Below are 22,532 nucleotides of genomic sequence, written 5' to 3' on the forward strand. Positions count from 1 at the left end.
GCAGTGGACAGTGACAGGTGTGTGTGTGTGTACAGTACAGTTTCAGTTTCCTCCCGATTAACGGGAAACGATTTCACTGAGTGTCCAGGAAATGTCTGTTAACTGTGACACTAACACAACTCAACTGCCTTTGTGTAGACACGTGATAAGAGTGGTAAAGTGGGAGGATATAAAGTATCTTTTATTGAAAAATGTTATTAACTAAGAAATTGAACGCCTTACATTGGGTAGACAACACAATGCAAGCGAGCTGATAATGGTAAATTATAAATATATAATAATCACGTGAATAAAGCAATGTTCTGTGCTTTCTTTTTTATTTATGTATTTGTGCTTCAATGCTGTGTGATCGTGTAATAGTCTCCTATTGTTTACTTTTTTTACTCCCTATCGTTTGCCTTCAATTTGTCCATCTTTAACTTGCAAAGCACCTTGTAAGCGTGTTTTGAAAGGTGTTATTTGTTCATTATTATAAAAATCAAATGAACATTCTATTAAATTAAAAGAAAAATACTAATATAAAAAAAGAATGAAAATCTTAACTAAATAAATAGCAATTCATTTGACTTCAGGGGGCTTCCATATGTAAAGTAGGGGCATATTAATAAGACCCCCTCTCTTACGCAATACTGTGGCATGTTGCAGCTCTCGCGATGTTTGGCGGGTGGAGTGTCAGAGTGTCAACAACGGGCAGCAGCAGCAGCAGCAGCACCGCGGCGCTGTCCGGAGCAGGGAGGTGGGAGAGGCCGTTTCCACGGTGGGTGAGTCCGGACACTATTCGGTTGTTCTAACGTCAAATGTGATTTTTCGTGACCGACACAAATCCTGTGCTCGTGTCACTTGTGTTATTTTCTGCGCGACCAGTTCGCGGGCATAGCTTTCTTTAGCATTTAGCGTGCTAACGTGTAGCTGCTAACTCGGTGGAGCCGCTAGTGTGAACTGGAGCTAACGAAGCTTGGGTTAGCATTAGCTTAGCTAGCTGTGTTGTGCTGGCAGCTACACAAGGAAAAAAAATCGCTTTGCTGGGCGTGTTCCACCGTGTGCTGTGTGACATAAGTGAGCGCGATATTAGCCTCTGCGCTCGTGAGGATGACATGGCTGTCAGGTTTCGGGTCAGTGTGGTGTGGCTAGCTGCAGGGTTCTGCTAGCCTGAGGCCCGTTTCTCATGAAGTCCAATATGTATTCACCATATGATAGCCCTATGATAACCTATCCGTTAGTCCCGTAACCCAGCCCACCTCGCTAGCTGCACAGCCTGATGACCTCGGCAGTGATCGCGGGCTAACGCCTCTGACTTGAGGACGCTGTAGGGCAGCTTGTGTGCTAGCTGGCTCTGGCTCTGCTGCTTCATCGCTGATCGCTTGTCCACGGTTGTCCTCGACCGACCGAGTCCGCAGCAAACGCACCAAACAGGCCGGAGATGGTCGGCCTGTTTGTCACTTGTGTGTTTACGTGAGGGCTCGTGCTATCAATGGCGCTAACAGAGACTGTGGTCCTCAACAGGTGCACGTCTCATGTGGCCAACCACTTTCTTTTCGGTCAACGCTGTCAATGGCCTGAAGCTGGTTTAAACTTGCACTATTGCAACATTCAGTAGCATGTATTCATTCCTGTTGTTTTAATGTGTCTTAGTACGATCAGCTGTCTGCTTCCGTTGGAGTTAACAGTTTGCCCTTTGCTCTTTTTTTTTTACAGATCACTCGTCTGAAATGGGGGATGACAGACCTTTTGTATGCTCTGCCCCTGGATGTGGGCAGGTCAGATTTTTTTCAATATTTGTATTCCTATGCATGTCTCCGTAACACTCTTTTCACCTCTCTGATTATCAAGCTCTGAAATCTATTACCATGTTCAGACCTGTTTATTTACACCCATCCTGAGTGATCGGATTACAAGTGGTCTGTGCCAAGTACATGTCTGAATGCACTCAAATGTGTCCTGAGATCCGATCACTCAAATCAACTTTCAAAGGTTGTTTGGACCACGTTCTTTTCTATATGTGAATGCAAAGACGCCCTGGGCCACATATGTAGGATCACCGACTCAGCTGATGTTCTCTTACCCACTACTGTTGACATTTATTTTAATACTTCTCAGTGCCCATATGTTGATTTGTTTGCAGCCACCTGACTTCTTAAATTGGTCAAATCTTTCCTCATAGTTTTGCATTCATTCATTCAGTTCCTCCTGACTCTGCTCGCTAGCTTTCTCTCGCTACCTCTCTCGCTCTTGCTCGCACTGACACACATACAGACACCCACAAACACACACAAACATTGGAGTTAGACCGGGTCAAAACAACATAATTCGGTCATCACAAACACCACTGACAGCTGTGATCTGCATATAGAGTGGGGAAGTGTTTCCCGAGAGATCCAATCACAAGTGGTCACAGGAGACACATTCAGGACGTATTTGAATGCCAGGTCTCAACAAACGATCATCACGCTGACCACTTCTCTCAAGATGAATGTTAATATCAGGTCTGAACATGGTCTAAAATAAATCCTTGCCTCTTTCTTATTACATGGACTCACCGCAATTTATTCAAGGTGGTGCACAAATGGCAAAGTAGTCCATAAAAATGATTAAGCACATGTAAGACTGTTTTTACAGTGTCTGACATCACTGTGGACCTTCTGCACATAAAGCAGGAGCTAATATTAATCTCAAATCAGATTTATGAGCAGCACAGTGGCCAGAGTAATGATGCTGTTTATATTACTACACTTTTCTTACCTGCTGTGTTATTGTTTGCAGAGATTCACCAATGAAGACCACCTGGCAGTCCACAAACACAAGCACGAAATGACATTAAAATTTGGTCCGGCCCGAACCGACTCCGTTATCATTGCAGGTAATGACATTACCATTTACATGAGTGTTTTTACCTCTATATTGATATAAAAGTCTGTTGTCTGTTGTGAAAGAAACATTTCTGTCTACTAACATAATATAATTTTTTCAAATGCAGACCAGACCCCCACACCGACACGTTTCCTGAAAAACTGTGAGGAGGTCGGGTTGTTCAGTGAACTAGCCAATTCCTTTGAACACGAGTTTACCAAAGCACATGATGATGACCAGAGGACAAAGCACCTGGTTAGAGTAAGGATGACTGTATGTTGAATGGAACTTCACACTGTTGTTGTGCTCAAGTTGTAAGATTTATTTATTTATGAAGGATTTAATAATTTCAGACAATTTGAAAGTTGATATTGATCTTCTTTTGTCTGCTTTTTACCTCCAAGTCTGCACCTTTACAAACACCATCTCAAGCAAAAGATGAGGACGAGGGTCCTTTAGAGGTAGACTCTTCACCTCCTGGAAGTCCAGACTCCTCCTCCAGCATGTCGGACGACAGCAGAGACTCAAGGGTGAGAGGACAGATACAAAGTATTGCTAGAGACTTCTTTTATGTGGACTGCACATTGGATTACAGAAGGGCTGCAACTATCGATTAATCCAATGATTATTTTTTTCGATAAATCAATTAATCTAATGATTTTTTTTTATTACTAGATTAATATAATAATGGATTTATCAAAACAAAATTTGTAAAACTTCTGTCATTTATATTTATTTAATAATAATCTCCTAAATACAAACGCATCTGACAACAAACGAAGTATACACTGCAGGGCATTATTCCACAACAAAAAATAGCCCAGTCTGAACTGATAATTTGCATTTTACAGTCCTATATCTCTCCAAAATAACATTTGTGCAAGAGCTTGTTCCATTAAAGTAAAATAAATATTTAAATCTACATTAAACAAAATAAATGAAAACAAAAGTAAAATTCAAGTAACTTTCTGGAGGAATATCAAAACGATGGACGTTGATTACGTCGACGCGTCGCCCCAGCTCTAGTTTACAGGTTCAAACTTTACATCCTGACAATATATATCACAAGTAAAAAGTAAAGTTAATTTCATTAATGATTATATCTGTTTTCCTGAAGACAAAATATACTGTGATGTGTCAACAGGATATTCCCACCAAGCCCAGCTCTGCCCCTACTCCAACCATTGTGCGTCCAGGTTCTCTTCCACTTCACATGAGTAATGACGCACTACACCCTACAACTCTGCCATCCCCAACATCCGTCATCACGCAAACTCCACCCTCCAACAGACAGCTCAGGTAAACTGCCGTGTGTGTTTCTCTTGTTTGATTTTACTATATGTTAATTGGTGGTATTTGCAGCACATCCTAATCCCTCTTGAAAGATATAAATGTACCTTTTCCTCAATCGTAATTTTGTCAGTCGGCACCGAATGGAGGAACAGCAGTTTACAAGTATCTGATTTTGTCAACAGCTCCCCAACAAGTTCTTATCCGCTGGTGAGGCACCTCCCTAATGGGCAGACTGTCCCTCTCCTGCCCAGTCCTGCGCAGATGACCTCAGTTATATCTGTAAGTCATTAAATGTTGAAAATCATTACTTATATACGTTGTGTAATTCATTGACAACAAAACAACGTAAGAATGCTGAAAGGAAATCTTAATCGGTAAACCCTTGAGGGCTGGGTTCAAAATCACCCTGAAATAAAAGTGAAAATTTGAAATCAGGCTGATCCAACTTGTGTGAATTTTCATCTCGACAACTCATAAGGTTCAGTAGTGTGTATGGCCACCTGTATGCACCCCCAACTACATCTGGGCATGCTCCTGATGAGATGGCAGATGGTATCCTGGGGGATCGCCTCCCAGACCTGGATTGGGGCATCAACAAGTCCTGGACAATCTGTGACGCTACTTGGCAGCAACTTGCAACGCATACACTGATACATAATGTCCTAGGCGTTCTCAATCGGATCTAGGGCTGGGGAACGTGAGGGCCTGTCTATGGCAACAATGCCTTCATCATCCTACACATTCTGGCCACATAAGGGCAGAGTGTATTGGTGCATTGTCCTGCACCAGGAAGAACCTGACAATGGGTCTAAGGATTTCATCCCGGCACCTAACAGCAGTCAGGGTACCGTTGACTATGATATGAAGGCGTGTGCGGCCCTCCAAAGATATGCCTCCCCTGACCATCACTGACCCACCGCTAAACTGGTCATGCTGGATGATGTTACAAGCAACATGACGTTCGCCACAGCATCTTCAGACTCTCTCGTGTCAATCAAAAGTGCCAATGTTCCAATGTTCTCTGGTGATGCCAATCGAGCTGCTAGGTGCTGGGCTTTGAGCACAGGTCTCACTGGAGGACGTCAAGCTCTCATGCGACCCTCATGGAGTCTGTTTCTGATAGTTTGGTCAGAAACATGCACAGCAGTAGCAATCTGAAGGTTATCTTGTTGTGCCCTGGCAGTGCTCCTCCTGTTCCTCATTGCACAGATGAGCAGATACTGGTCCTGCTGCTTGGTTGTTTCCCTTTTACAGCCCTGTCCAGCTCTCCTCATGTAACGGCCCCTCTCCTGGTATCTCCTCCAGCATCTTGAGACTGTGCTGTGACACATAGCAAACCTTCTTATGATGGCACACATAGATGTGCCATCCTGCAGGAGCTAGACTACCTGTGAACGGCCCTACCCCTAGATATGAAGTGCCCGTCGCTGGGAGTGTCCACCTCCAAACAGCCACAAGGGGTAGAGCAAGAAAATCTTCCCCCTAGGAATCTGGCACCACTCACTACGTCATCAGCGGCCAAACAACGTTATTACAATGACAAACAATATCAACTAACGCTACTAACAACCGTAATCAACCAACATTATAATAGTGACTCATCTGACCACATTGCAGGACAGACCGGACAGATTGATCTGTTGATCATTACACAGTCATAGAAACCATCCATAGAAACTTCTGCCCCGCACTGAAAAAGTTGTAACACGAGCAGGGAATTTTGCTAAATTTGCAGCTATTCAATTTTTCAAACTTCATATAAGGGACACAGGAGTAACAAACGTTAATTGTTACTCTCACTCAGACTGTTTACATGCTTGTTTTGACAGCATGAATAGCGTTTTTCGTGAAATTCTTGTCACAGAGGTTCAATTTTCATTTGCTACTTGATTGAAATAAGATATACCGCTGGATTTAAAAAGAAATTCATAGTTACTTTGCAAGATTTCATACTTACATTTATGAGCATTTTACCTGCAGCGGCGGCCATGTTTATTTGCTTTCTTTGTTCGTAAAGCATTCAGGAATTTCTGTCTACCCCTTCATTTTAGGGGGGTCCTGAATACACTACGGTTGAAGGGGTGTTTGAAGAAACACAGGTAGCAGCACAAATAGCCTGTCTGACTGACATCTCTCAGTGGATGTCTGCACACCAACTGAAAATTAACCTTGACAAGACTGAACTACTTTTCCTTCCAGGGAAAGGCTCTCCCACCCATGACCTGACTATTACCTTTGACAACTCCGTGTTAACCCCACCCAGACTGCTAGGAACCTGGGTGTGACACTTGACAGTCAACTCTCCCTCACTGCCAACATTACTGCAACAACACGTTCCTGTAGATGCATCCTGCACAACATCAGGAGAATACGCCCCCTTCTCACTCAGAAGGCGGCGCAGGTTCTGGTCCAGGCCCTGGTCATCTCACGCATAGACTATTGTAACTCCCTCCTGGCAGGTCTACCTGCTAGTGCCATCCGACCTCTGCAGCTCATCCAGAATGCAGCAGCTCGACTGGTCTTTAAACTTAATTCACTCACACTACTCCGCTCCTCCGCTCCCTTCACTGGTTACCAGTGGCTGCCCGCATCCGTTTCAAAACATTAGCACTTGTGTATCGTGCTGCGAACGGATCGGGTCCAGTCTACATCCAGGACATGGTCAAACGTTACACCCCAGCCCTTTCACTCCGCTCTGCATCTGCCAATCGGCTTGTTGCTCCCTCACTGCGAGCTAAACACTCAACAAAATCACGACTGTTTGCTGTCCTGGCTCCTAAATGGTGGAATGAGCTCCCCATTGACATCAGGACAGCAGAAAGTCTATACATCTTCCGCCGCAAACTAAAAACACACCTCTTCCGACTATACCTTGAATAAAAGTTTAAACTAACAATTTAGTAGCACTTAAATGGCACTTACTTATAGCACTTTGTAGTTTGGCTTTCTTGAAGAAATTGTACTTTCCTGATTTATTGTTGTTCTGAGTTTGTACCCTCATAGTTGAATGCACTTATTGTAAGTCGCTTTGGATAAAAGTGTCAGCTAAATGAAATGTAATGTAATGAAGAGCTAAATGGCCACTACCTCTACATCACATAGAGAAACGGGGACAATACTACCCCTTCAAGACCATGCACAAAAGTAAGGGGTAGAGGCCATGTGGTAGGGGCTAAGGGATGAATTGGGACAGGCCTGAAGGGATCCCTTAATCTTTTTGAGCAATGTTCTTGATCCATATCTCTTCTGATTCTTACTCTTTTTCTCTGCATGACCATTCGATGGAATGTGAAGCTTGCGAGGCCAGTGAACTCAGTGCCTAACATCCCTGGGATCCCAGGACCTCCAGTTGGTGGAGGGAGCAGTGGCTCGTCCTCACCCTCTGGGTACAGTCTGCATTCTGAGGCCAGGATGGTGAGAGATGATCAGTCATATTCGCATCATTATATGGGCCAAACTATTTGTATCACGTGTAAAATTGCTTTTAAATATTAAATGTGTTATATTTAATATGTGCCTATACCTAACTTTAACAGATTTTTGTGAGCTCAGCATTAGTGGACCTTCATGGTTGCGTCTGTATTTTGGTAGCGACTGAAGGCAGCTCTAACTCATCAGGGCCAGGGAGCACACGATGGTGGTGGGTCAGGATCCATCCCGGCTGTCCCACAGCGGCAGGAACAGAGCCAGCAGCCCGGCCAAAACTCTGATGCACCGTCACCTGCTCAACCACAGGTATTACACAGGCCATATGAGCTTACATACAAAACGACCTAGCACCATTCCCTCCGTTTATCATGAACACATTATCTCAGGAGCATCTCGAAGGGATCCTTTCAAATTTGGTACAAACTTCTACTAGAGGATCATATGATTATTTTTTTTTGGTGGACAAAGTTACTGTGGCCTCACAAAACATCTCTTTGGCTTCTTGAATGTGATATCTCAAACTTTCTCCAAATTTTCCTTAAAGTTTAACTTTATTCAACTGAATAAAACAAAACAAGCTCATATGTGCACTTAAGAAATGAAAACATGAGCAGCACATTCAAGGTTTGTTTTGAATGCTTTCGTTTGACACTATAATACTGAAAATGTGACGTATTTGGACTTTTGACATGACTCATTAAATATAATGAGTACGTCATGCAAATTTAACATGTTTAAAGTTGGTCTCCACATAGCACCACACTGGGGTCTGCAATAAGCATTCATGCACTTATGCCAAAACATCCTGTGTTATTCTGTGTGACTGACTTTCTGAGAAAATGGTCAAGTCACAGCATGTTTGTGCTTCTGAGGAAAAGCTTCCTCCTTGTGACTCTTTCTGTCAATCAACATGCCACATTTCCCATGCCACATAATCTAGATGTGATGTGAAATTCTGTTTCGCCCAGGTGTCCCCTGCTCAGCCCACAGGCGGTCGGCGACGACGAGCCTCAGAGATGGATCCTGATGAGAGGAGGCAGCGTTTTCTGGAGAGAAACCGGGCGGCGGCCTCCCGCTGCCGGCAGAAACGAAAGCTGTGGGTTAACTCTCTTGAGAGGAAGGCAGACGATCTCGTCAGTACGAATGTCTCCCTGACGGTGCGGCTTCAATGTCTCCAGGGTTTATCCCAAATATTTAAACATGCTTACAGATTGGTTTCCCTGATAATGTGACGGGTAGGGGCATGTTGGGAATGATGCGTATGCTGTGTGTTTTGTGTTGCAATCAGACTGAAGTATCCCTCCTGAGGAATGAGGTGGCACAGCTGAAGCAGCTCCTTCTGGCCCACAAAGATTGCCCTGTCACAGTTATGCAGAAGAAGGCAGCTTTCTTAGGTAACCACCGAGGGTCACAAACAGACGAGCTTCCAGCACAATGTTCCTTCTTTTGTTAGGATCCATAAATCATCTCATCCATCTAATGTGTTCTTTTTACTCGCTCACCTCTCTTAAGGGTGAATGTTTCTTTCTCTGTCTCTAGCTGCAGGAGGAGATGAATCCTCCAGGGACACTTCTACTGAGCCCATCGGCTCCCCGGCGGCAGTTATCCAACACGGGCCGTCACCACCTGCCTCTGCCTCCAGCCCAGGGGCCACCATCAACGGGCTGAGTGTCCGCGCTGCAGAGGCGGTGGCTATGTCAGTCTTGGCTGGCATGGGATCCGGCCAGCCGGGAGGGGGCGTCATGGCGACGCAGTCACAGGCAACTTCAAGATGATGTGCTGATGCAGGTAGCCACTATGAACTCAAGTGGCATTTGGTGGCCGAACTGGTGCAAAGTGTTTGAAAAGAGGGATCTGCCCTCCTCTCTCACCCCAGACTAAGTTACTCCGCCCCCCCCCCGCCCCTCACAGCCAATGATAATCACACAAAGACACTGCACAGCGGCTCCATCAGCCCTCCACCCCGGCAGGCTCCCTGTTCAGAGAGTCTCTCTGTGTACATACATATGAATAACACGTCAGAAACTCACATTGTGGGGTTTGGGGGAATTTCTCATTCAGTTACGACAGTTGGAAAATGTTTTAGATCAGGATGAAAATTATGAATGAAAAAAATCAGTATGTGAAAATCATGTGTTTTATTTTTTTTTTCACATTAAATATGCAGCTTTAGTCTAATTCTGTCCCACACGCTGGCTGTGATGAGGTTGGTTGCTTTCCAGGCTGACAGTTTTACTCTGTGATATCTTGTATTTTTTTATGTAAGGAAAGATTTTTCATGCCTGTTACTGGGCGTTCCACGTAACGTGTTGCTGATGCAGTGAAAGTACCGTGAAATATGGGCTGGCTGACTGTAGTAACGGCAGCCTGGGAACTGTTTCTAATGCTCTTCTTTTGTTTACGTCTTACCCTGACTGTTAGTTTTCTGTCTGCGTTTCCCCTTTGAGTTCATTGTCCTTTTGAATACAAAATGGTTTAGTCAGCCAAGTGCGTAACAATCCAAATTATAGACGTGTTCACCGTTTCCCTGTAAATGTCTGCCTGACTTTTGTAGCATTAGTTTTTAAGCCATTTGGAATGGGTCCCATTTCATTAATTGTGTATGTATCAAACTCTATTGGTTGCATGAGTTATTCATGGCTGAAGAATACCACTGTTTGTTTGTGCCTCATCGTACTATCACTGGTTATTGAGCTGCTTTTACTTCTGTTGTATAGCATCAAATTATTGATGCTAAGATTGTCCTTGTGTAAGAATTCCATCCTCAGTCATTGAAATGGTTAGCTTTAGAAGGCCCTTAAAGGATAATCAAACCTAGTGCATTTTAAATAATTTACCATACCATTTCAGTTTGAGGAAAGAGGTAGTGCAATATATTTTTCTATTAAATATCAATGTTCTCGCATTTAGCTGACGCATGTAGCCCAGCCACTGAGAGGGGTTTGGTCTATTTTAATTGAAAGCTTAACTTACTAGGTGAGCGGAAAAAATGTGAAGATGAGTATTCTTGAATGAATGAGTTTGGTGATGAATGCACATCTGTAGGGAAATACAGATGTCCTAGACCTGGTTGCTTTCCAACAATTGAAAAACTGTCTTATATCATGAAGTAGACTTCATACATGAGCAAGGTGCATCTTTTTAAATTTAAGTTTTGACATGTAGATTGTTTTGTACCACATTGTACTTCCAAGACTATCACATTGTGTTTTCCCCTTTGTCACTGTGTGCTTTTTACGTCATTGTCTATATATGTTTTTTTTTTTTCAGTGGGCATGTTAGGCTTTTTTACCATCATGTGATTTTATGTTCCTTTATTTGTTGAAGAGCATAAGTGTGTTTTAATTGTTTAACAGAGTGAACCACATGAAAAAAAAACGTCTTTAAGATATCCATTTGGAGGGTGTTTGTCAAATACTCAGGCCTCAAGGTGGGAAAAATTACGTGTGTATAGTCTCAACTAATTAATAAGTTGTCTCGGGCAAATACAATAAATTTATGAAAAAGAAAACGTCCTCAGTGTGTTTCCAACCAGCCCCAGTTTGTTCCTCTTCTCTTTCCATTGCATTTGATTTTCTGAAAAATAAATGCAGTGATCTTATGTGTTTCTGAAATACTTAAAACAGCTTTAATCAGTATTTGTATATTAACAATGGATCAAAAGACTATATAATAGTGTTTGCTCACAGTGTTAAACCCACAGAGAGTTTACATGTGACTGCAGTTCCTTTCAGCTCCACAGGGCTTTACAGCTTCTTGTAGCTCAGTGTATTCTTAAGTTCACCTCAGTTCACTCTTACAGACACAAGACTGCAAAATTAACAAAATTGTAGGGGTCTGAAATGTTCTGAATAAATACATTGCATGTATAAACTTGTGTTTGATGCCAAAAGAAAAAAAAATACATAAAAATACATATATTTTCATTTGATTGATTTAAGTTATTAATTATTATATATATATATAATGTGTTTAAGTGTTGAATACAATGAAAGCAGAAAAATGTGCAGGTGTCTTTGGTTTAGAAAACACTGTCAGCATTTTAAAAAATTGGTTAAAATCTTTTTTTCTTCAAATACATCTTTTGTTGTGTAACAGACCAAATAGTTTTTATCCAAATGGTTAGAAAAAACGTTGAAGATGTGTTTGTGCTTCAGGAGGCTTTTACACTTAATTTACTCATTTATTTATTTATTTGTAGACATTCAGTCAGACCTGATCTGAACTTAAAATAACTTAATAAATCACTTCTCAATGGATGAATATTTCCATCAGTCTAATGCAGTAATGATATATTAAATTTAATCTATATTGTCAGGAGGTATTGAAAACGTGATATAATAACACTTCTAGCTCCTGTAGATTGCTCCCAGCAGGTTCTCCATCATATTGTAATAACCTACTCTGGTCAAAGTGCATATTGACAAAATAAATCTTGTCCTGGTGAACCTCTGGATCAGCTCCACTGAATCATCGGTGCCACATCCAGATGTTAGTCTGCAGCTGTGTGTGTGTGGGGGGTGACAGGTGTGAGAAGTCCACCAGCAGGGGGAGCAGGGAGTCCGCCTGATCGCAGCCTCCTGTCACGGCACTCGCCATCAGCAGGTCCGGTCATGTGACCGACTCACAGACCGACTCTCGGGGCGAGTTGCTCCACAGTCATGGCGGTGTCGGGGAGCCGCGGAGATGGAGCGGTGAAGAGCAGCGCGACAACCACAGCTTGATTCTTCTCTCTTTCTCCACTTCGCTTCATGCTGGACTGTGGCTGCTGACGAACTCCCCGCTGCAGGTCGCCGCTGCCGCGCTTCCGACGATGGCCGACCGCGGAGTTGATATGTCGGCTCTGCCTAAAGAGGTCAGGGACCAGCTGGCGGAGCTGGACCTGGAGCTGTCCGAAGGTAAGCGGGGCTGTAGCGGTGCGGAGGCTGCGGGGGCTGCGGGGGCTGCGGGGTCTGGTGGTGGATGTGCAGAGAGTGAAAACAAGCACATAAACAAACAGCCTGAGTCAGCGGCACTCAGAGCTGCAGTCAGATTAAAAACACACTGACCTCCTTTTCAAGCTGTCACTTCTTTATCAAGTGTTCTTCTTGCTTTTATTCTACACATCTGATATTATCTGCACAGGCTGTGACACAAAAAAAGTATTTTGTTTCTGTGCCTAAGCTTTCATGTTTGTTTGTTTTATATTTCCCCTTCTGCATCCTTGCTTTGGTCCACATCTTCTCCCTCCATGTTTATCACACATTGCTTCTCATCTCTATGAGCTTGTACACTCCCGCAGAAGAAAATGGGTCATGTCTGTCATCCCTCAGGCCTTGGGTGGCATCGGTGGACTCTACACGATGCTGCTCTCACGGCCTGAACCCTGCACTGCAGCCCATACAGCAGAGGGTCATTTGTTTTAGAAGAATGACTGTGGGAAATCAAAGAAAGAAATAAGAGGAATATGGTGTTATGCAAGTCTCCTCCTCACCCTGTGAATCACAGCGCAGGAGCTTGATTGGTGCTGTGCAGTTCTCAGGCGCCCGGGGGTGGATGAGTAATGTAATGTTTCACGTGGAGGAGCCGGGCAGGGGGGGATGTATGGGGCCACTAATGATGCCTCATGCACCACAGAGAGACACACAAACACTGATACCTGGAAGTGTCCGGCCCATGTGGGAGGACGGGTGAGACTTCAAATCACAAGAGAGGAGGACGTGGAACCAGTTTAGATTCATCACAGTGATGCCTCGGCCAAGGAGGTTGTTTTCACCTTGTCAGTTTGACTGTTGGGTTGTTGGTTGGTTGGTTGGTTGGTTGGATCTAGGATTTTTTATAAATCAGGGGCCGTATAGGGGCCACAATTTACACAGAGGGGCCAATTATAAGTCTAACGTCCATGTACACTTCCTGATTCTGTAAGGTGCACATTTAAGTCGCTCCTTGTTTACTGTTAGCTCTATAGCTCTGAGCGAAGCTATGCATCGTTGAATATATTATATAAAGCTTAGAAAATGATTGACAAATTGATATATGCTTGGTAAATATTGTTAGTAGGTGGGTGCTTTGTTTAGAAAAAAAGACTACTGACAGGACAGGGATACATCAGGGACCAATCAGATTTCAGCTGGGGCCAGTGCCCCCCTGGCCCCAGCCCCTGGAGCCACCCCTGGTTGGTTGGTTGCTTTGCCAGCAGGATCACCCCCAAAACTACTTGACAGATTTCCATGAAACCTGATTAGATGGGACATGGGCGAAGAGAGAGCCCATTTCATTTTGATGTGGATCCAGGTATTTTTTCATCACTTTCTTTGACATTGAACGATAGTGTTTAGTTTTTTTGACGTTTTCACTGATTTCCCAATCTTCCACAATTTGGATTACGTTTTCATGATCTGCATTGGTTTGTTGGTTTAGTTATAAGGCTTGATTTGTTTTACTGGGACTGTTGTCCCTTGGCGGAGGTATGCGCTCTAATGATTGCCATTCTAGTTCCTTTAGAATCCGTATTGGGAATGTTTACTCTTCCATTCATAAGAACGCAATGAGAGGACATGTGTTGAAGATGTGAGCAGATAAACCAGCCGGCAGTACCTTCCACATAATCAGGTGTAGATGTCAATGACCCCATTCAGACCTGGTATTAACATCCGTCCTGAGTGATCTGATCACAAGTGGACAGCTCTGAGTACATGAGTAAACACACAGGGCGGTGGTTCTCCCTGTCATTTGTTCCAGGTGACTTTAGTATATTTAGAAAACAACCGGGCTCGGGCCTTGTTTTCTTAAACTAAAACTTTTTATATAACAAAAATAATACAGGCATCCTCCTCTTTGCGATATTGTTTATACAATATTTCCGTTCATTCTGTTTAAAGTAAAACCTTCATCTTCCTTTTCCCACACTCTCAAACCCATAATCCTCCTCCTCCTCCTCCTCCTCCTCTTCCTCCTCCTCCTCCTCCTCCTCCTCCTCCTCCTCCTCAGCATTACATAGCAGTAGATACTACTACCCTTAACAGCCTACTTGTTATGTGAAGTTAACAGTTTGCCTCCACAGTACCTTTCTTGACATGGTGTCACAGAGAGTTGCTGTGGCGACTTTGATCTGAGCGGCTATGGAGTGTGTTCTGGTTAATAATAGACTGCAATTAACGCTGTGATAATGAGAGTGGATAATGGAGCAGGGGGATGTATGTTCACTGTACATTAAACTCACTTAACATGGACCAGAGGCTGTGGATGATGGGAAATCCCTTTGTAGTCAGGAGGATGATCCAGTCAATAGACGGGACCTCCACCTCTTCGGTTGCTCTGGTCGTGTGTTTTTGATCGCTGTCCTGCTGAGTCATCAGACGTGGTCGTGTCTTTGTTCTAGTGCATTTGACTGAATCCGAGCTCACCCAGTGCTCCTGTCGACCTCTGCATCCATCGTGCTGCAGTGCAATCATCAATAAAATGCCAGTGTGCCAGGCCCATTGGCAGCCATCACAGCCCCATCACCATGTTTGACAGAGGAGCAGGGGACTTTGGATCTATTTCCTCTATTGGTTTCTTTTTTTATGCTTTTGTGGACTGCGACCAGACTTTGCAGGGGTTTGCATCTTCGAGTGAATCCTCTGAAGATGAAGTCTTCTCTTGATTGTTGATGGAAAAAAACATGTCCGCCCACATCCTGGAGACCATTCTTGACTTGCATAAAGGGCTTTTTCTTCACCATGCAAATGATTTTTCTGCTAATCTGCAAGTCTCAAGCTCCTCGATCTATTTGGTTGTTTGATATTTTCCAGTTTTCCTGTGCACATCTGCTTTTTCTTGTGTAGAATATACCCAGTTATGGATTCTGGCAAACCTCTGATATGTCAGATTTCTTTTGAGCCTTTCTGCAACTCTCAGGTCTGAGCCACGTTTGAGCTCTTTTGTGCATGATCTAACAGTCTTGTTTGCCAAATGCATCAAATACTTGCGAAAAAGGCATAAAAACTCAAAAGATTTCATCACACAGCAAGACAATATGACTCTAAACATGCAGCCAAAGAGCTTTTCAGGTCGAAGTGGAATATCCTCGATTGGCCCAGAGCCAGTCACCTGATCTCACTCTGGCTGAGCGGTAGTCAGCTTGATGAAGTAGACTAATAGCAGAGAGAGAGAGAGAGAGAGAGACAACAAACAAGAGCTGAAGGCGACTGCAGTGAAGCTCTGAGAGAGAATGAGACACAAAGATGTCTGTTGACGTCTGTGGGTAAAAGACTTCAGACAGTCACTGATGGCAAGGGATCTTCCCCTAAATACTGAATAACAAGATTTTATTGGATTTCCTGTCCATGTGCTTGTTGTGTAAAGGGCTGTATCTGGCACACAGCTCCTTCTATATTGATGTAAATCTTTCACCATAAAACTAATACTAAGCAGTGGAATTTAACATCCATTATTTTATTTCAAATTGAGTTGTACTGAAGCTCAGAGCTAACTGACCTGAGACTAACAGTCTGGATTGGATGTTGGATGACATTTTACCTGATAAAATACTTCAAAATATAATGTTTCACAATTCGACTAGACTTATGTTATATATTGTGTGACTTGTGTACTTTTATTTTACAAAGTGTTTCCAAAAAAGTTCAAACCCAGAGAATTCCTTCATTTTATCTAAGGTGAAAGGACATTTCTGTTATAATGGTGTTGTATCTGCTTTACCTGTTGCTTTGCTCGTCAGTTTGGAAATGGCTAATTACTCTGGTCCGATTGTCTGTCTGGTCTATTGACTCACCCCTGAAAGTTTCACTGTGTTAAGGCTCAAGTGTGAGTTAGTGGTAAGACGACACCCCCAGGGTTGAGCGTCCTGCTGCTGCGGACTTGGCCCCAGTGGACCGTGGCTCTGTTATTCGGCACTGTCCAGATGCCCCGCTCCTGTATCCACATATTTACAGTGTGATGAAGTGCATTTGCCGTCTGCTCAGCCGCCCGCACTCGGCCTACGCGAGGCTGATGGCACAAGGCGAGCGGCAGCTGGTCGTCCAAAGACTGTGAAACCTTCTCATGGATATCTTTTACATGGCAACAATCACCCCATTGTTGTGGCTATAGATGGGACGACCCCCGGCAACAGAGCAGAGGAAAATATGCATCAGCAGTTTAATTTTTTTTGTTCACACTACACAGCAATAGTTGTTGACAGCAGTTTGTGCACGTGTGTGTGTGTATATGGATGCAAATGTGTTACTCAACCGCCTAAAACCTCGCTGACTGGAAGGACACAAAGAAAGCCATTGAGGGGATCAAAGACTTGGAGCTTGAGCCGGACTGGAATCTAGAGCACTGAACCACAAGTGTTTAAGCTGCTCAGCCTCAGAGTGTGTGGCCATTGTCGTGTCTGCAACTCCTGTATTTGTTTTCATGTGAGAAGTTGACAGAGACGGAGGGTGAATAGTGACCAGAACCATTTACTTTGAAAAGATGCCGTTCACATCCGGGGGACGTAGATCTCAGAAAAGTGTCAGTCTTTCCCAGTAGTAAAAACTGTCAAGTACCAAAAGGTGGCGTCACGTCAGACCTCTTGTTTACACCTGGGTAGAGCATGCAGGAGGCAGGGTAGGATTTGATCAATTCTGCCTTGGAGAGCACGTGTTTTTGTTTACAGCACATCGACACTGGCATCGCCTCTTCTCACCTAAAGCTCTCGTATCTTGTTATTTCAATCTTGTCCTTTCAAGTTGATGACTTCGTCTGTGTCTTCTTTGTGAATGACGCCTCTTTTTCATCCTAAGATATTTGCATTCTTTTTGATTTTTTTTTTCAGTTACACGTCTTTAAACACAAAAGCAGTTTATCTTCCAGCTAATGTAGCTATCAAAAAGCTAGCAGTTTTGTGTGGCTATATTCAGCCATAGTGGACCTTAAATACTAGCATCAAATGCTAACACGGTCCCAATGACAATAAGAACATGCTAATCTATCAGGCATAACGTTTTTCCATAATCTCTCTTTGATTTTAGCTACCATGCTATTGTTCGCTAATTAACACGGAATACAAAGTACGGCTATTCAGAATGTCCTCGGTTTTGCAGATATTCGGTTGTAAGCCAAAGTATTGGACAATTCAAAATTTTGATCCAATAGTTGTGCCACAGAAAAAGGGGGAAAACCCAAAATTTGTCCTGAGGGGTCATGAATACATGGACGATATTTCATGACTGTCCATCCAGTAGTTGAGACAGTCCAGAATAACCGACAGGCCGATATTGCTTTCTCTAGAGTGATGTCGCCAGCGTGGCTATTGACAATCAAATATTATATATGTGCCAGGATGGATACATCTGGAACGGTCCAGCCCTGCTCATATACCCCATGATGCACGCCATCTGTGCCATTGTAAATGTGTGCCTGGTGCTGCAAAGGCATCACATGCCCAGCAAAGCAGACAATTGCACACACATTGTACAGTAGTTTTCTTAATTTGCCTCCATTTTCAGTCCCCGCTGTAACTGTCCCATCTCATAAGTGGACATGTGGATTTCCTAAGGACTACAGCATCCGTCCTGCCGCCTGTCTGCGATGCTGCGGACGAGAGGCAGGTTTTCATCCCAGCAGCCTGCTCCATACTGAGAGGCAGAGAAATGAGAGATTACGTTCCTGCCTGTGTCTCTCAATCTAGGTCACAGAGCATCAGGGGGCAACACGCCTGGCTCATTTAGCCTGTGAGTCACACTGGGCCAGGACTGCTGCTGGGGATCTCTCCCTCTCCCCCCCCGCCCTCACACCACCGCTGCCTTCCCTCGATCTGTCACTTTTCCCCTACTACTGGATTATTTTAGTTTCCCTCCCCTTCAAGATAAATACGATGCAGTCTTAAAGGGCAAGGCCGGTGTTATTCTGTATTCATCTTGCTGTCAACGAGTCCCATGAAAAAACCAGAACCACAAAATATGTTTGTGTGTCTTATGACTTATTGTACCTTTCGACTTCCATAGCTGATCTGTGGCACTCATTCTGAAGCACAGTATGTTTAGCTGTAGAAAATAAAAATAAATAAATATAAAAAAAATGTTATTGTATAGGAACAACTGCAAGGACCATTTACAGTGGTGTTTTAATCGATTTTAAATACCAACGTAGCACAGGGGGAATAAGCCTTTGGTTTTAGTGTTTTTGCAGGATTCGTTGACATTAAGACAAAAATTAAATGTTTTCAGTCTTGACCTTTAAAGCCGACGGGTTGAAAACACCCACTGTGAGCTTTTGGCGTGTATGCATTTCTGTGCATTTGTCTGTGCATGTGTCCACATGCAGCAGTGACAGAAAGGAAGCTGGTTTAGCCTCTCTGTTTAAAAGCTCATTAGCTGATCCCCAGCCACAAGCTCCAGGCCACAGACTTGGTTTTACACCATTAGAAGAGAGACTCCTCTGCCACCTGTGTCACACAAGCACAACAGCAGGACTCATGTATTATTTTTTTTGGGGGGGGGGATGAATCATGAGTATTATGTAACACGCTGTGTGTCTAAATTTGCCATACACGCAGACCCACACACATAAACACTGACAATGCATTGAAGCACGGTGCACAAAGGCAGACTAAATAATTTAGACTCGAGCGCACACCTTCACACAGACACGCTGAACGTCTCACTTTCACGTCCACAGTGAACTGCAGGTGGGTTCTCAACCTCTTCTCACTTTAAAGCTGTGCTTCTCTAAAACCTTTTAATAACTAGAAGCAACATTCTCTGACGTGTGTGTGTGCGTTTTTTTTTTTTTTAACTTCTGCAGCTTATCACTTAAAGTAAGTACTGAGAGAAATGACAGTGAGGCTGACAGAGTAGTAAGTACTGGTCAGGTCACTGTGTTGTTCACTGAATTATTAAGCAGTGCAGTCCGACCGCCTGCAGCACGTGTTTCAGCCTCTGAGAGTTCCACTGTCACTGGATCCAAGTTTCTTTTCATCCCACGCGTTACTTTCTCCTTGATGTCAAACTGACCCCCCTCACTTAAACTGTTACTTTGTTTGCGAGCCTGTGTGCAGATGAAGGGGCTGCAAGTACAGACCATTTTGATCGTCAGTGGCTTAATATAATATAAAAATTGGATAATCTGAGAAATGTCCAAAAAATAATGACTCATAAGTCACCTGACAGAAATCAAGTTTTGACAAGAAATTAACTATTTTCATGATGGATTAATCATTCGTGTCAATTTGCAAGTGTGTTTGTCAAAAACGGGTTGAACTGGTTCAAGCTTTTCAAATATATTTGATGAAGAATATATTATGCAAAAACTGTTGGTCAGATTATCCATGAAACTTGGTAAAAGGATGTGGTATGTGTCTGGAAATGTTGGTGCAGATCAGGTTCAGAGGGTGGATCCAGGAAGTTTGCTCTATAGTGCCATTCAAATAAGACATTGTTGGCTCTTGGATGTTGTGAGGAACATATTTTAGACTAAACAATAAATATACTTGAAAAGAAAATTGGCAGATGAATTAAAAAAATACATACTTTCTCTTGCCCAAGGTTATGTCATTATATTGCTGGTTTTATTTGACTTAACAGTCCAAAGCTAATTTATATTTAATTAACGATGATGTAAAACAGAAAAAGCACAAAATCTTCATCTGTGAAGCTGGAGCGACTGAACTTTAATGACTGTAGTTGTAATGATGGTGCCGGGCTGTATTATGTTTTTAAATCTCATATTCCCTCATGCTACTCTACATGGACCTCGTTGCTGTGGACACGGCCCATGGGGTGCCCCCACACACACCCTGCCCCCATCCCACCCACTTACACACACACACACACACACACACACACACACACACACACACACACACACACACACACACACACACACTTTTGCTTTGTGCTTGTTTCATAAACCCTTTCCAGATTCAGACGGCCATATGTTAGAGCCACACATACAGTAATACAACTGAATGTTGTGCTAAGCTGTTAAAACCATTAGCTTGTCATCACGGTTGGTGTTATTTCAACGGCTGCTCCACATGAGAAAGACACATGATGATTGTCTGAATTTAGAGGATACATTTTGTGTGCGTGTGTACGTGTGTGTGTATCCCTATAATTCGTGTTTTACAGGTATCTGAACTTTAAATTAACAGCAGGTGTATGGATTTATATACATATCTACCCAAATCTGCTTGGTATTTACCAGTTGTCCGTCATATGTTGAGGTGAAATGTTGCATGTTGGAACTTGGCCCAGTCTTCTTGTGGTATTTACATTTTTTTCTTGGCTGTTCAAGAGCAACCTCCTTTGAAGGAATGAAGGAGAATCGCAAAATATGGCAGAGTGGAGTCAGCGTAATCCAATTTTCTAAACATGTAGGGTTGGGAGAAAGTTTAAATTGAGTTGGCCCAGTCTTCCTGCCCTGACTTCCTCGAAAAGAGCTGACGACGTGATCTCCGCAGTGAAATGAATACGTCACTTCCTGCCTCTGTCTGCTGCACCAGGCTGCAACACCCCTTGCCTGAATAATGCAGAGGATTTGCTGCTGTTCTGAAAGTGTCTGTGCAGAGAATCTCCCGCTACATTGTGCATTTGTGATAGTCCGGGTTAAGTCCAGACACAATTCCCTGGGCTTAACCCACAGGTCATGTCTGAAAACAGTGTGTGTGGGCTGGGTCAGGAAGTGTCTCTGTGGCAGGCCTGATCAGCACACTACGACATTTTTTGTGTTCGCTCACCTTAGAGTTACAAATTAAACAAGTGTCTTGAACTTTGCAGCCTGCATTTTACACCCTCTATTGGTTTTAACACTGAAAAAACAAAGAATACCCACAGGATGTTCCACAGGGTTAAGATCATACTTCATAGACATCCATTTGGTATTGTTTTTATCACAGTCATGATTGTCACGGCCCACTCACAGTGTCACACACTGTTGTGTAAATCCCAAAGGGCGATATGCTTCAGTGGGTGTTATGTAGCGTTTGGAATAGCTTTGTCGCTAAATGTTGAAGTGTGTGAAGTCGTGTAGTGTGTCAGGTGTGTGTGAGCTACGCCTTCTTTTTTCACTCAAAGAGAAACATTGAGAGCAGCAGGTGGAAGGAAGCCACCGGCTGAGTCACGTTTGCTTCAGAGAAAGTATTGCACTTCTTTGCTACGCTGCTTGGTAACCCAGTTATTACTTCAACTGTGTTGGGGGGGAGGGGCCATTTTGACTGGTCCTCACAAATTCAATGGGCTGTTTGAGGGTTAAGACTTGGTTTTAGGGTTAGAATTAGAATTAGGTTTAGGTTTAGGTTAGGGTTAGGGTGAGGCATTCAGTTGTGATGTTTAAGGTTAGGGTATAAGGGGCTAGGGAATGCATTATGTCAATGAGTGTCCTCATAACTATAGAGAGACAAGCGTGTGTGTGTGTGTGTGTGTGTGTGTGTGTGTGTGTGTGTGTGTGTGTGTGTGTGTGTGTGTGTGTGTGTGTGTGTGTGTGTGTGTGTGTGTGTGTGTGTGTGTGTGTGTGTGTGTGTGTGTGTGTGTGTGTGTTTGAGCTGAGTTTAATGAGTGTGCGGAGTGAAACATGATTCACTCAGTTACCTGAGTTGGCCACACCCTGCCTCCTGTTTCAGACAGAAAAATCACTAGAGACCAGCAGTGTGTGTGTGTGTGTGTGTGTGTGTGTGTCAGGGCTTTAGGCTCTAAAGCACCTCTTTCATTTACCAGTGCCTGTAATACCAGTTCCATTGTGTGGAGTTATTACCTGTACACACACAGCCTCTCTTCGTGAACTGTTATGCACGGTGAAAGACTCAATGTCTTCCTAGTGAGTTCGTAACTGTATATAAAATGTTTTTCAGGACACCTTGAATCTTTCCATATGATGTAATGATTCGACCATAGAACTGGGAGTCTGGAGTTTGACTGTTTCACTCTGTAAACATTATCACTTGAAAGAGGACCTGGGACAATCTGCTACCAGATGAATACGATTTTGTCAAACTGTGTTGAATAAGATTATTTTTCCTA

The 22,532-nt window shown here is 43.4% G+C and overlaps 2 protein-coding genes across 11 annotated transcripts in view; both read left to right on the top strand.

The window, feature by feature from the left end:
* The first annotated feature begins 634 nt into the window (after positions 1-634).
* atf7b (activating transcription factor 7b) lies at positions 635-11,081 on the top strand. 7 transcript variants are annotated; one of them, XM_034585110.1, is made up of 12 exons: positions 635-761; positions 1,696-1,757; positions 2,761-2,857; positions 2,975-3,108; positions 3,252-3,377; positions 3,992-4,146; positions 4,323-4,419; positions 7,435-7,554; positions 7,759-7,875; positions 8,538-8,726; positions 8,858-8,963; positions 9,082-11,081. In XM_034585110.1, exons 2-12 carry the CDS (start codon positions 1,710-1,712, stop codon positions 9,084-9,086), a joined length of 1,194 nt encoding a protein of 397 aa, XP_034441001.1. In that variant the 5' UTR covers positions 635-761; positions 1,696-1,709; the 3' UTR covers positions 9,087-11,081. The 7 variants fall into 7 exon arrangements, with proteins under 7 accessions (XP_034441001.1, XP_034441000.1, XP_034440995.1 ...); XM_034585109.1 differs by having other exon boundaries at positions 638-761; positions 7,732-7,875; XM_034585104.1 differs by having other exon boundaries at positions 675-761; positions 2,975-3,120; positions 7,732-7,875; positions 9,109-11,081.
* Positions 11,082-12,183: 1,102 nt separating this feature from the next.
* The window catches only part of dip2bb (disco-interacting protein 2 homolog Bb), a 40,775-nt gene continuing 30,426 nt past the window's right edge, over positions 12,184-22,532 (top strand). For 2 of the 4 annotated variants that reach the window (XM_034586216.1, XM_034586219.1), the window contains exon 1: positions 12,184-12,467. In XM_034586216.1, coding sequence (XP_034442107.1) covers positions 12,383-12,467 — 85 coding nt within the window. In that variant the 5' untranslated portion in view covers positions 12,184-12,382. The remainder of the gene's footprint in view (positions 12,468-22,532) is intronic. The other 2 variants (XM_034586217.1, XM_034586220.1) reach the window with 1 other exon arrangement.

Source organism: Hippoglossus hippoglossus, chromosome 5 (genome assembly GCF_009819705.1).
Source record: "Hippoglossus hippoglossus isolate fHipHip1 chromosome 5, fHipHip1.pri, whole genome shotgun sequence".
Classification (NCBI taxonomy): domain Eukaryota; kingdom Metazoa; phylum Chordata; class Actinopteri; order Pleuronectiformes; family Pleuronectidae; genus Hippoglossus; species Hippoglossus hippoglossus.

Coding starts and splice junctions, on each gene's coding strand:
- atf7b (XM_034585104.1), top strand. CDS start 1,710: ATGGGGGATGACAGACCTTTTGTATGCTCTGCCCCTGGATGTGGGCAG. Junction 3,121..3,251: donor TGGTTAGAGTAAGGATGACT/GTATGTTGAATG, acceptor TTTACCTCCAAG/TCTGCACCTTTACAAACACC. Junction 3,378..3,991: donor ACGACAGCAGAGACTCAAGG/GTGAGAGGACAG, acceptor ATGTGTCAACAG/GATATTCCCACCAAGCCCAG.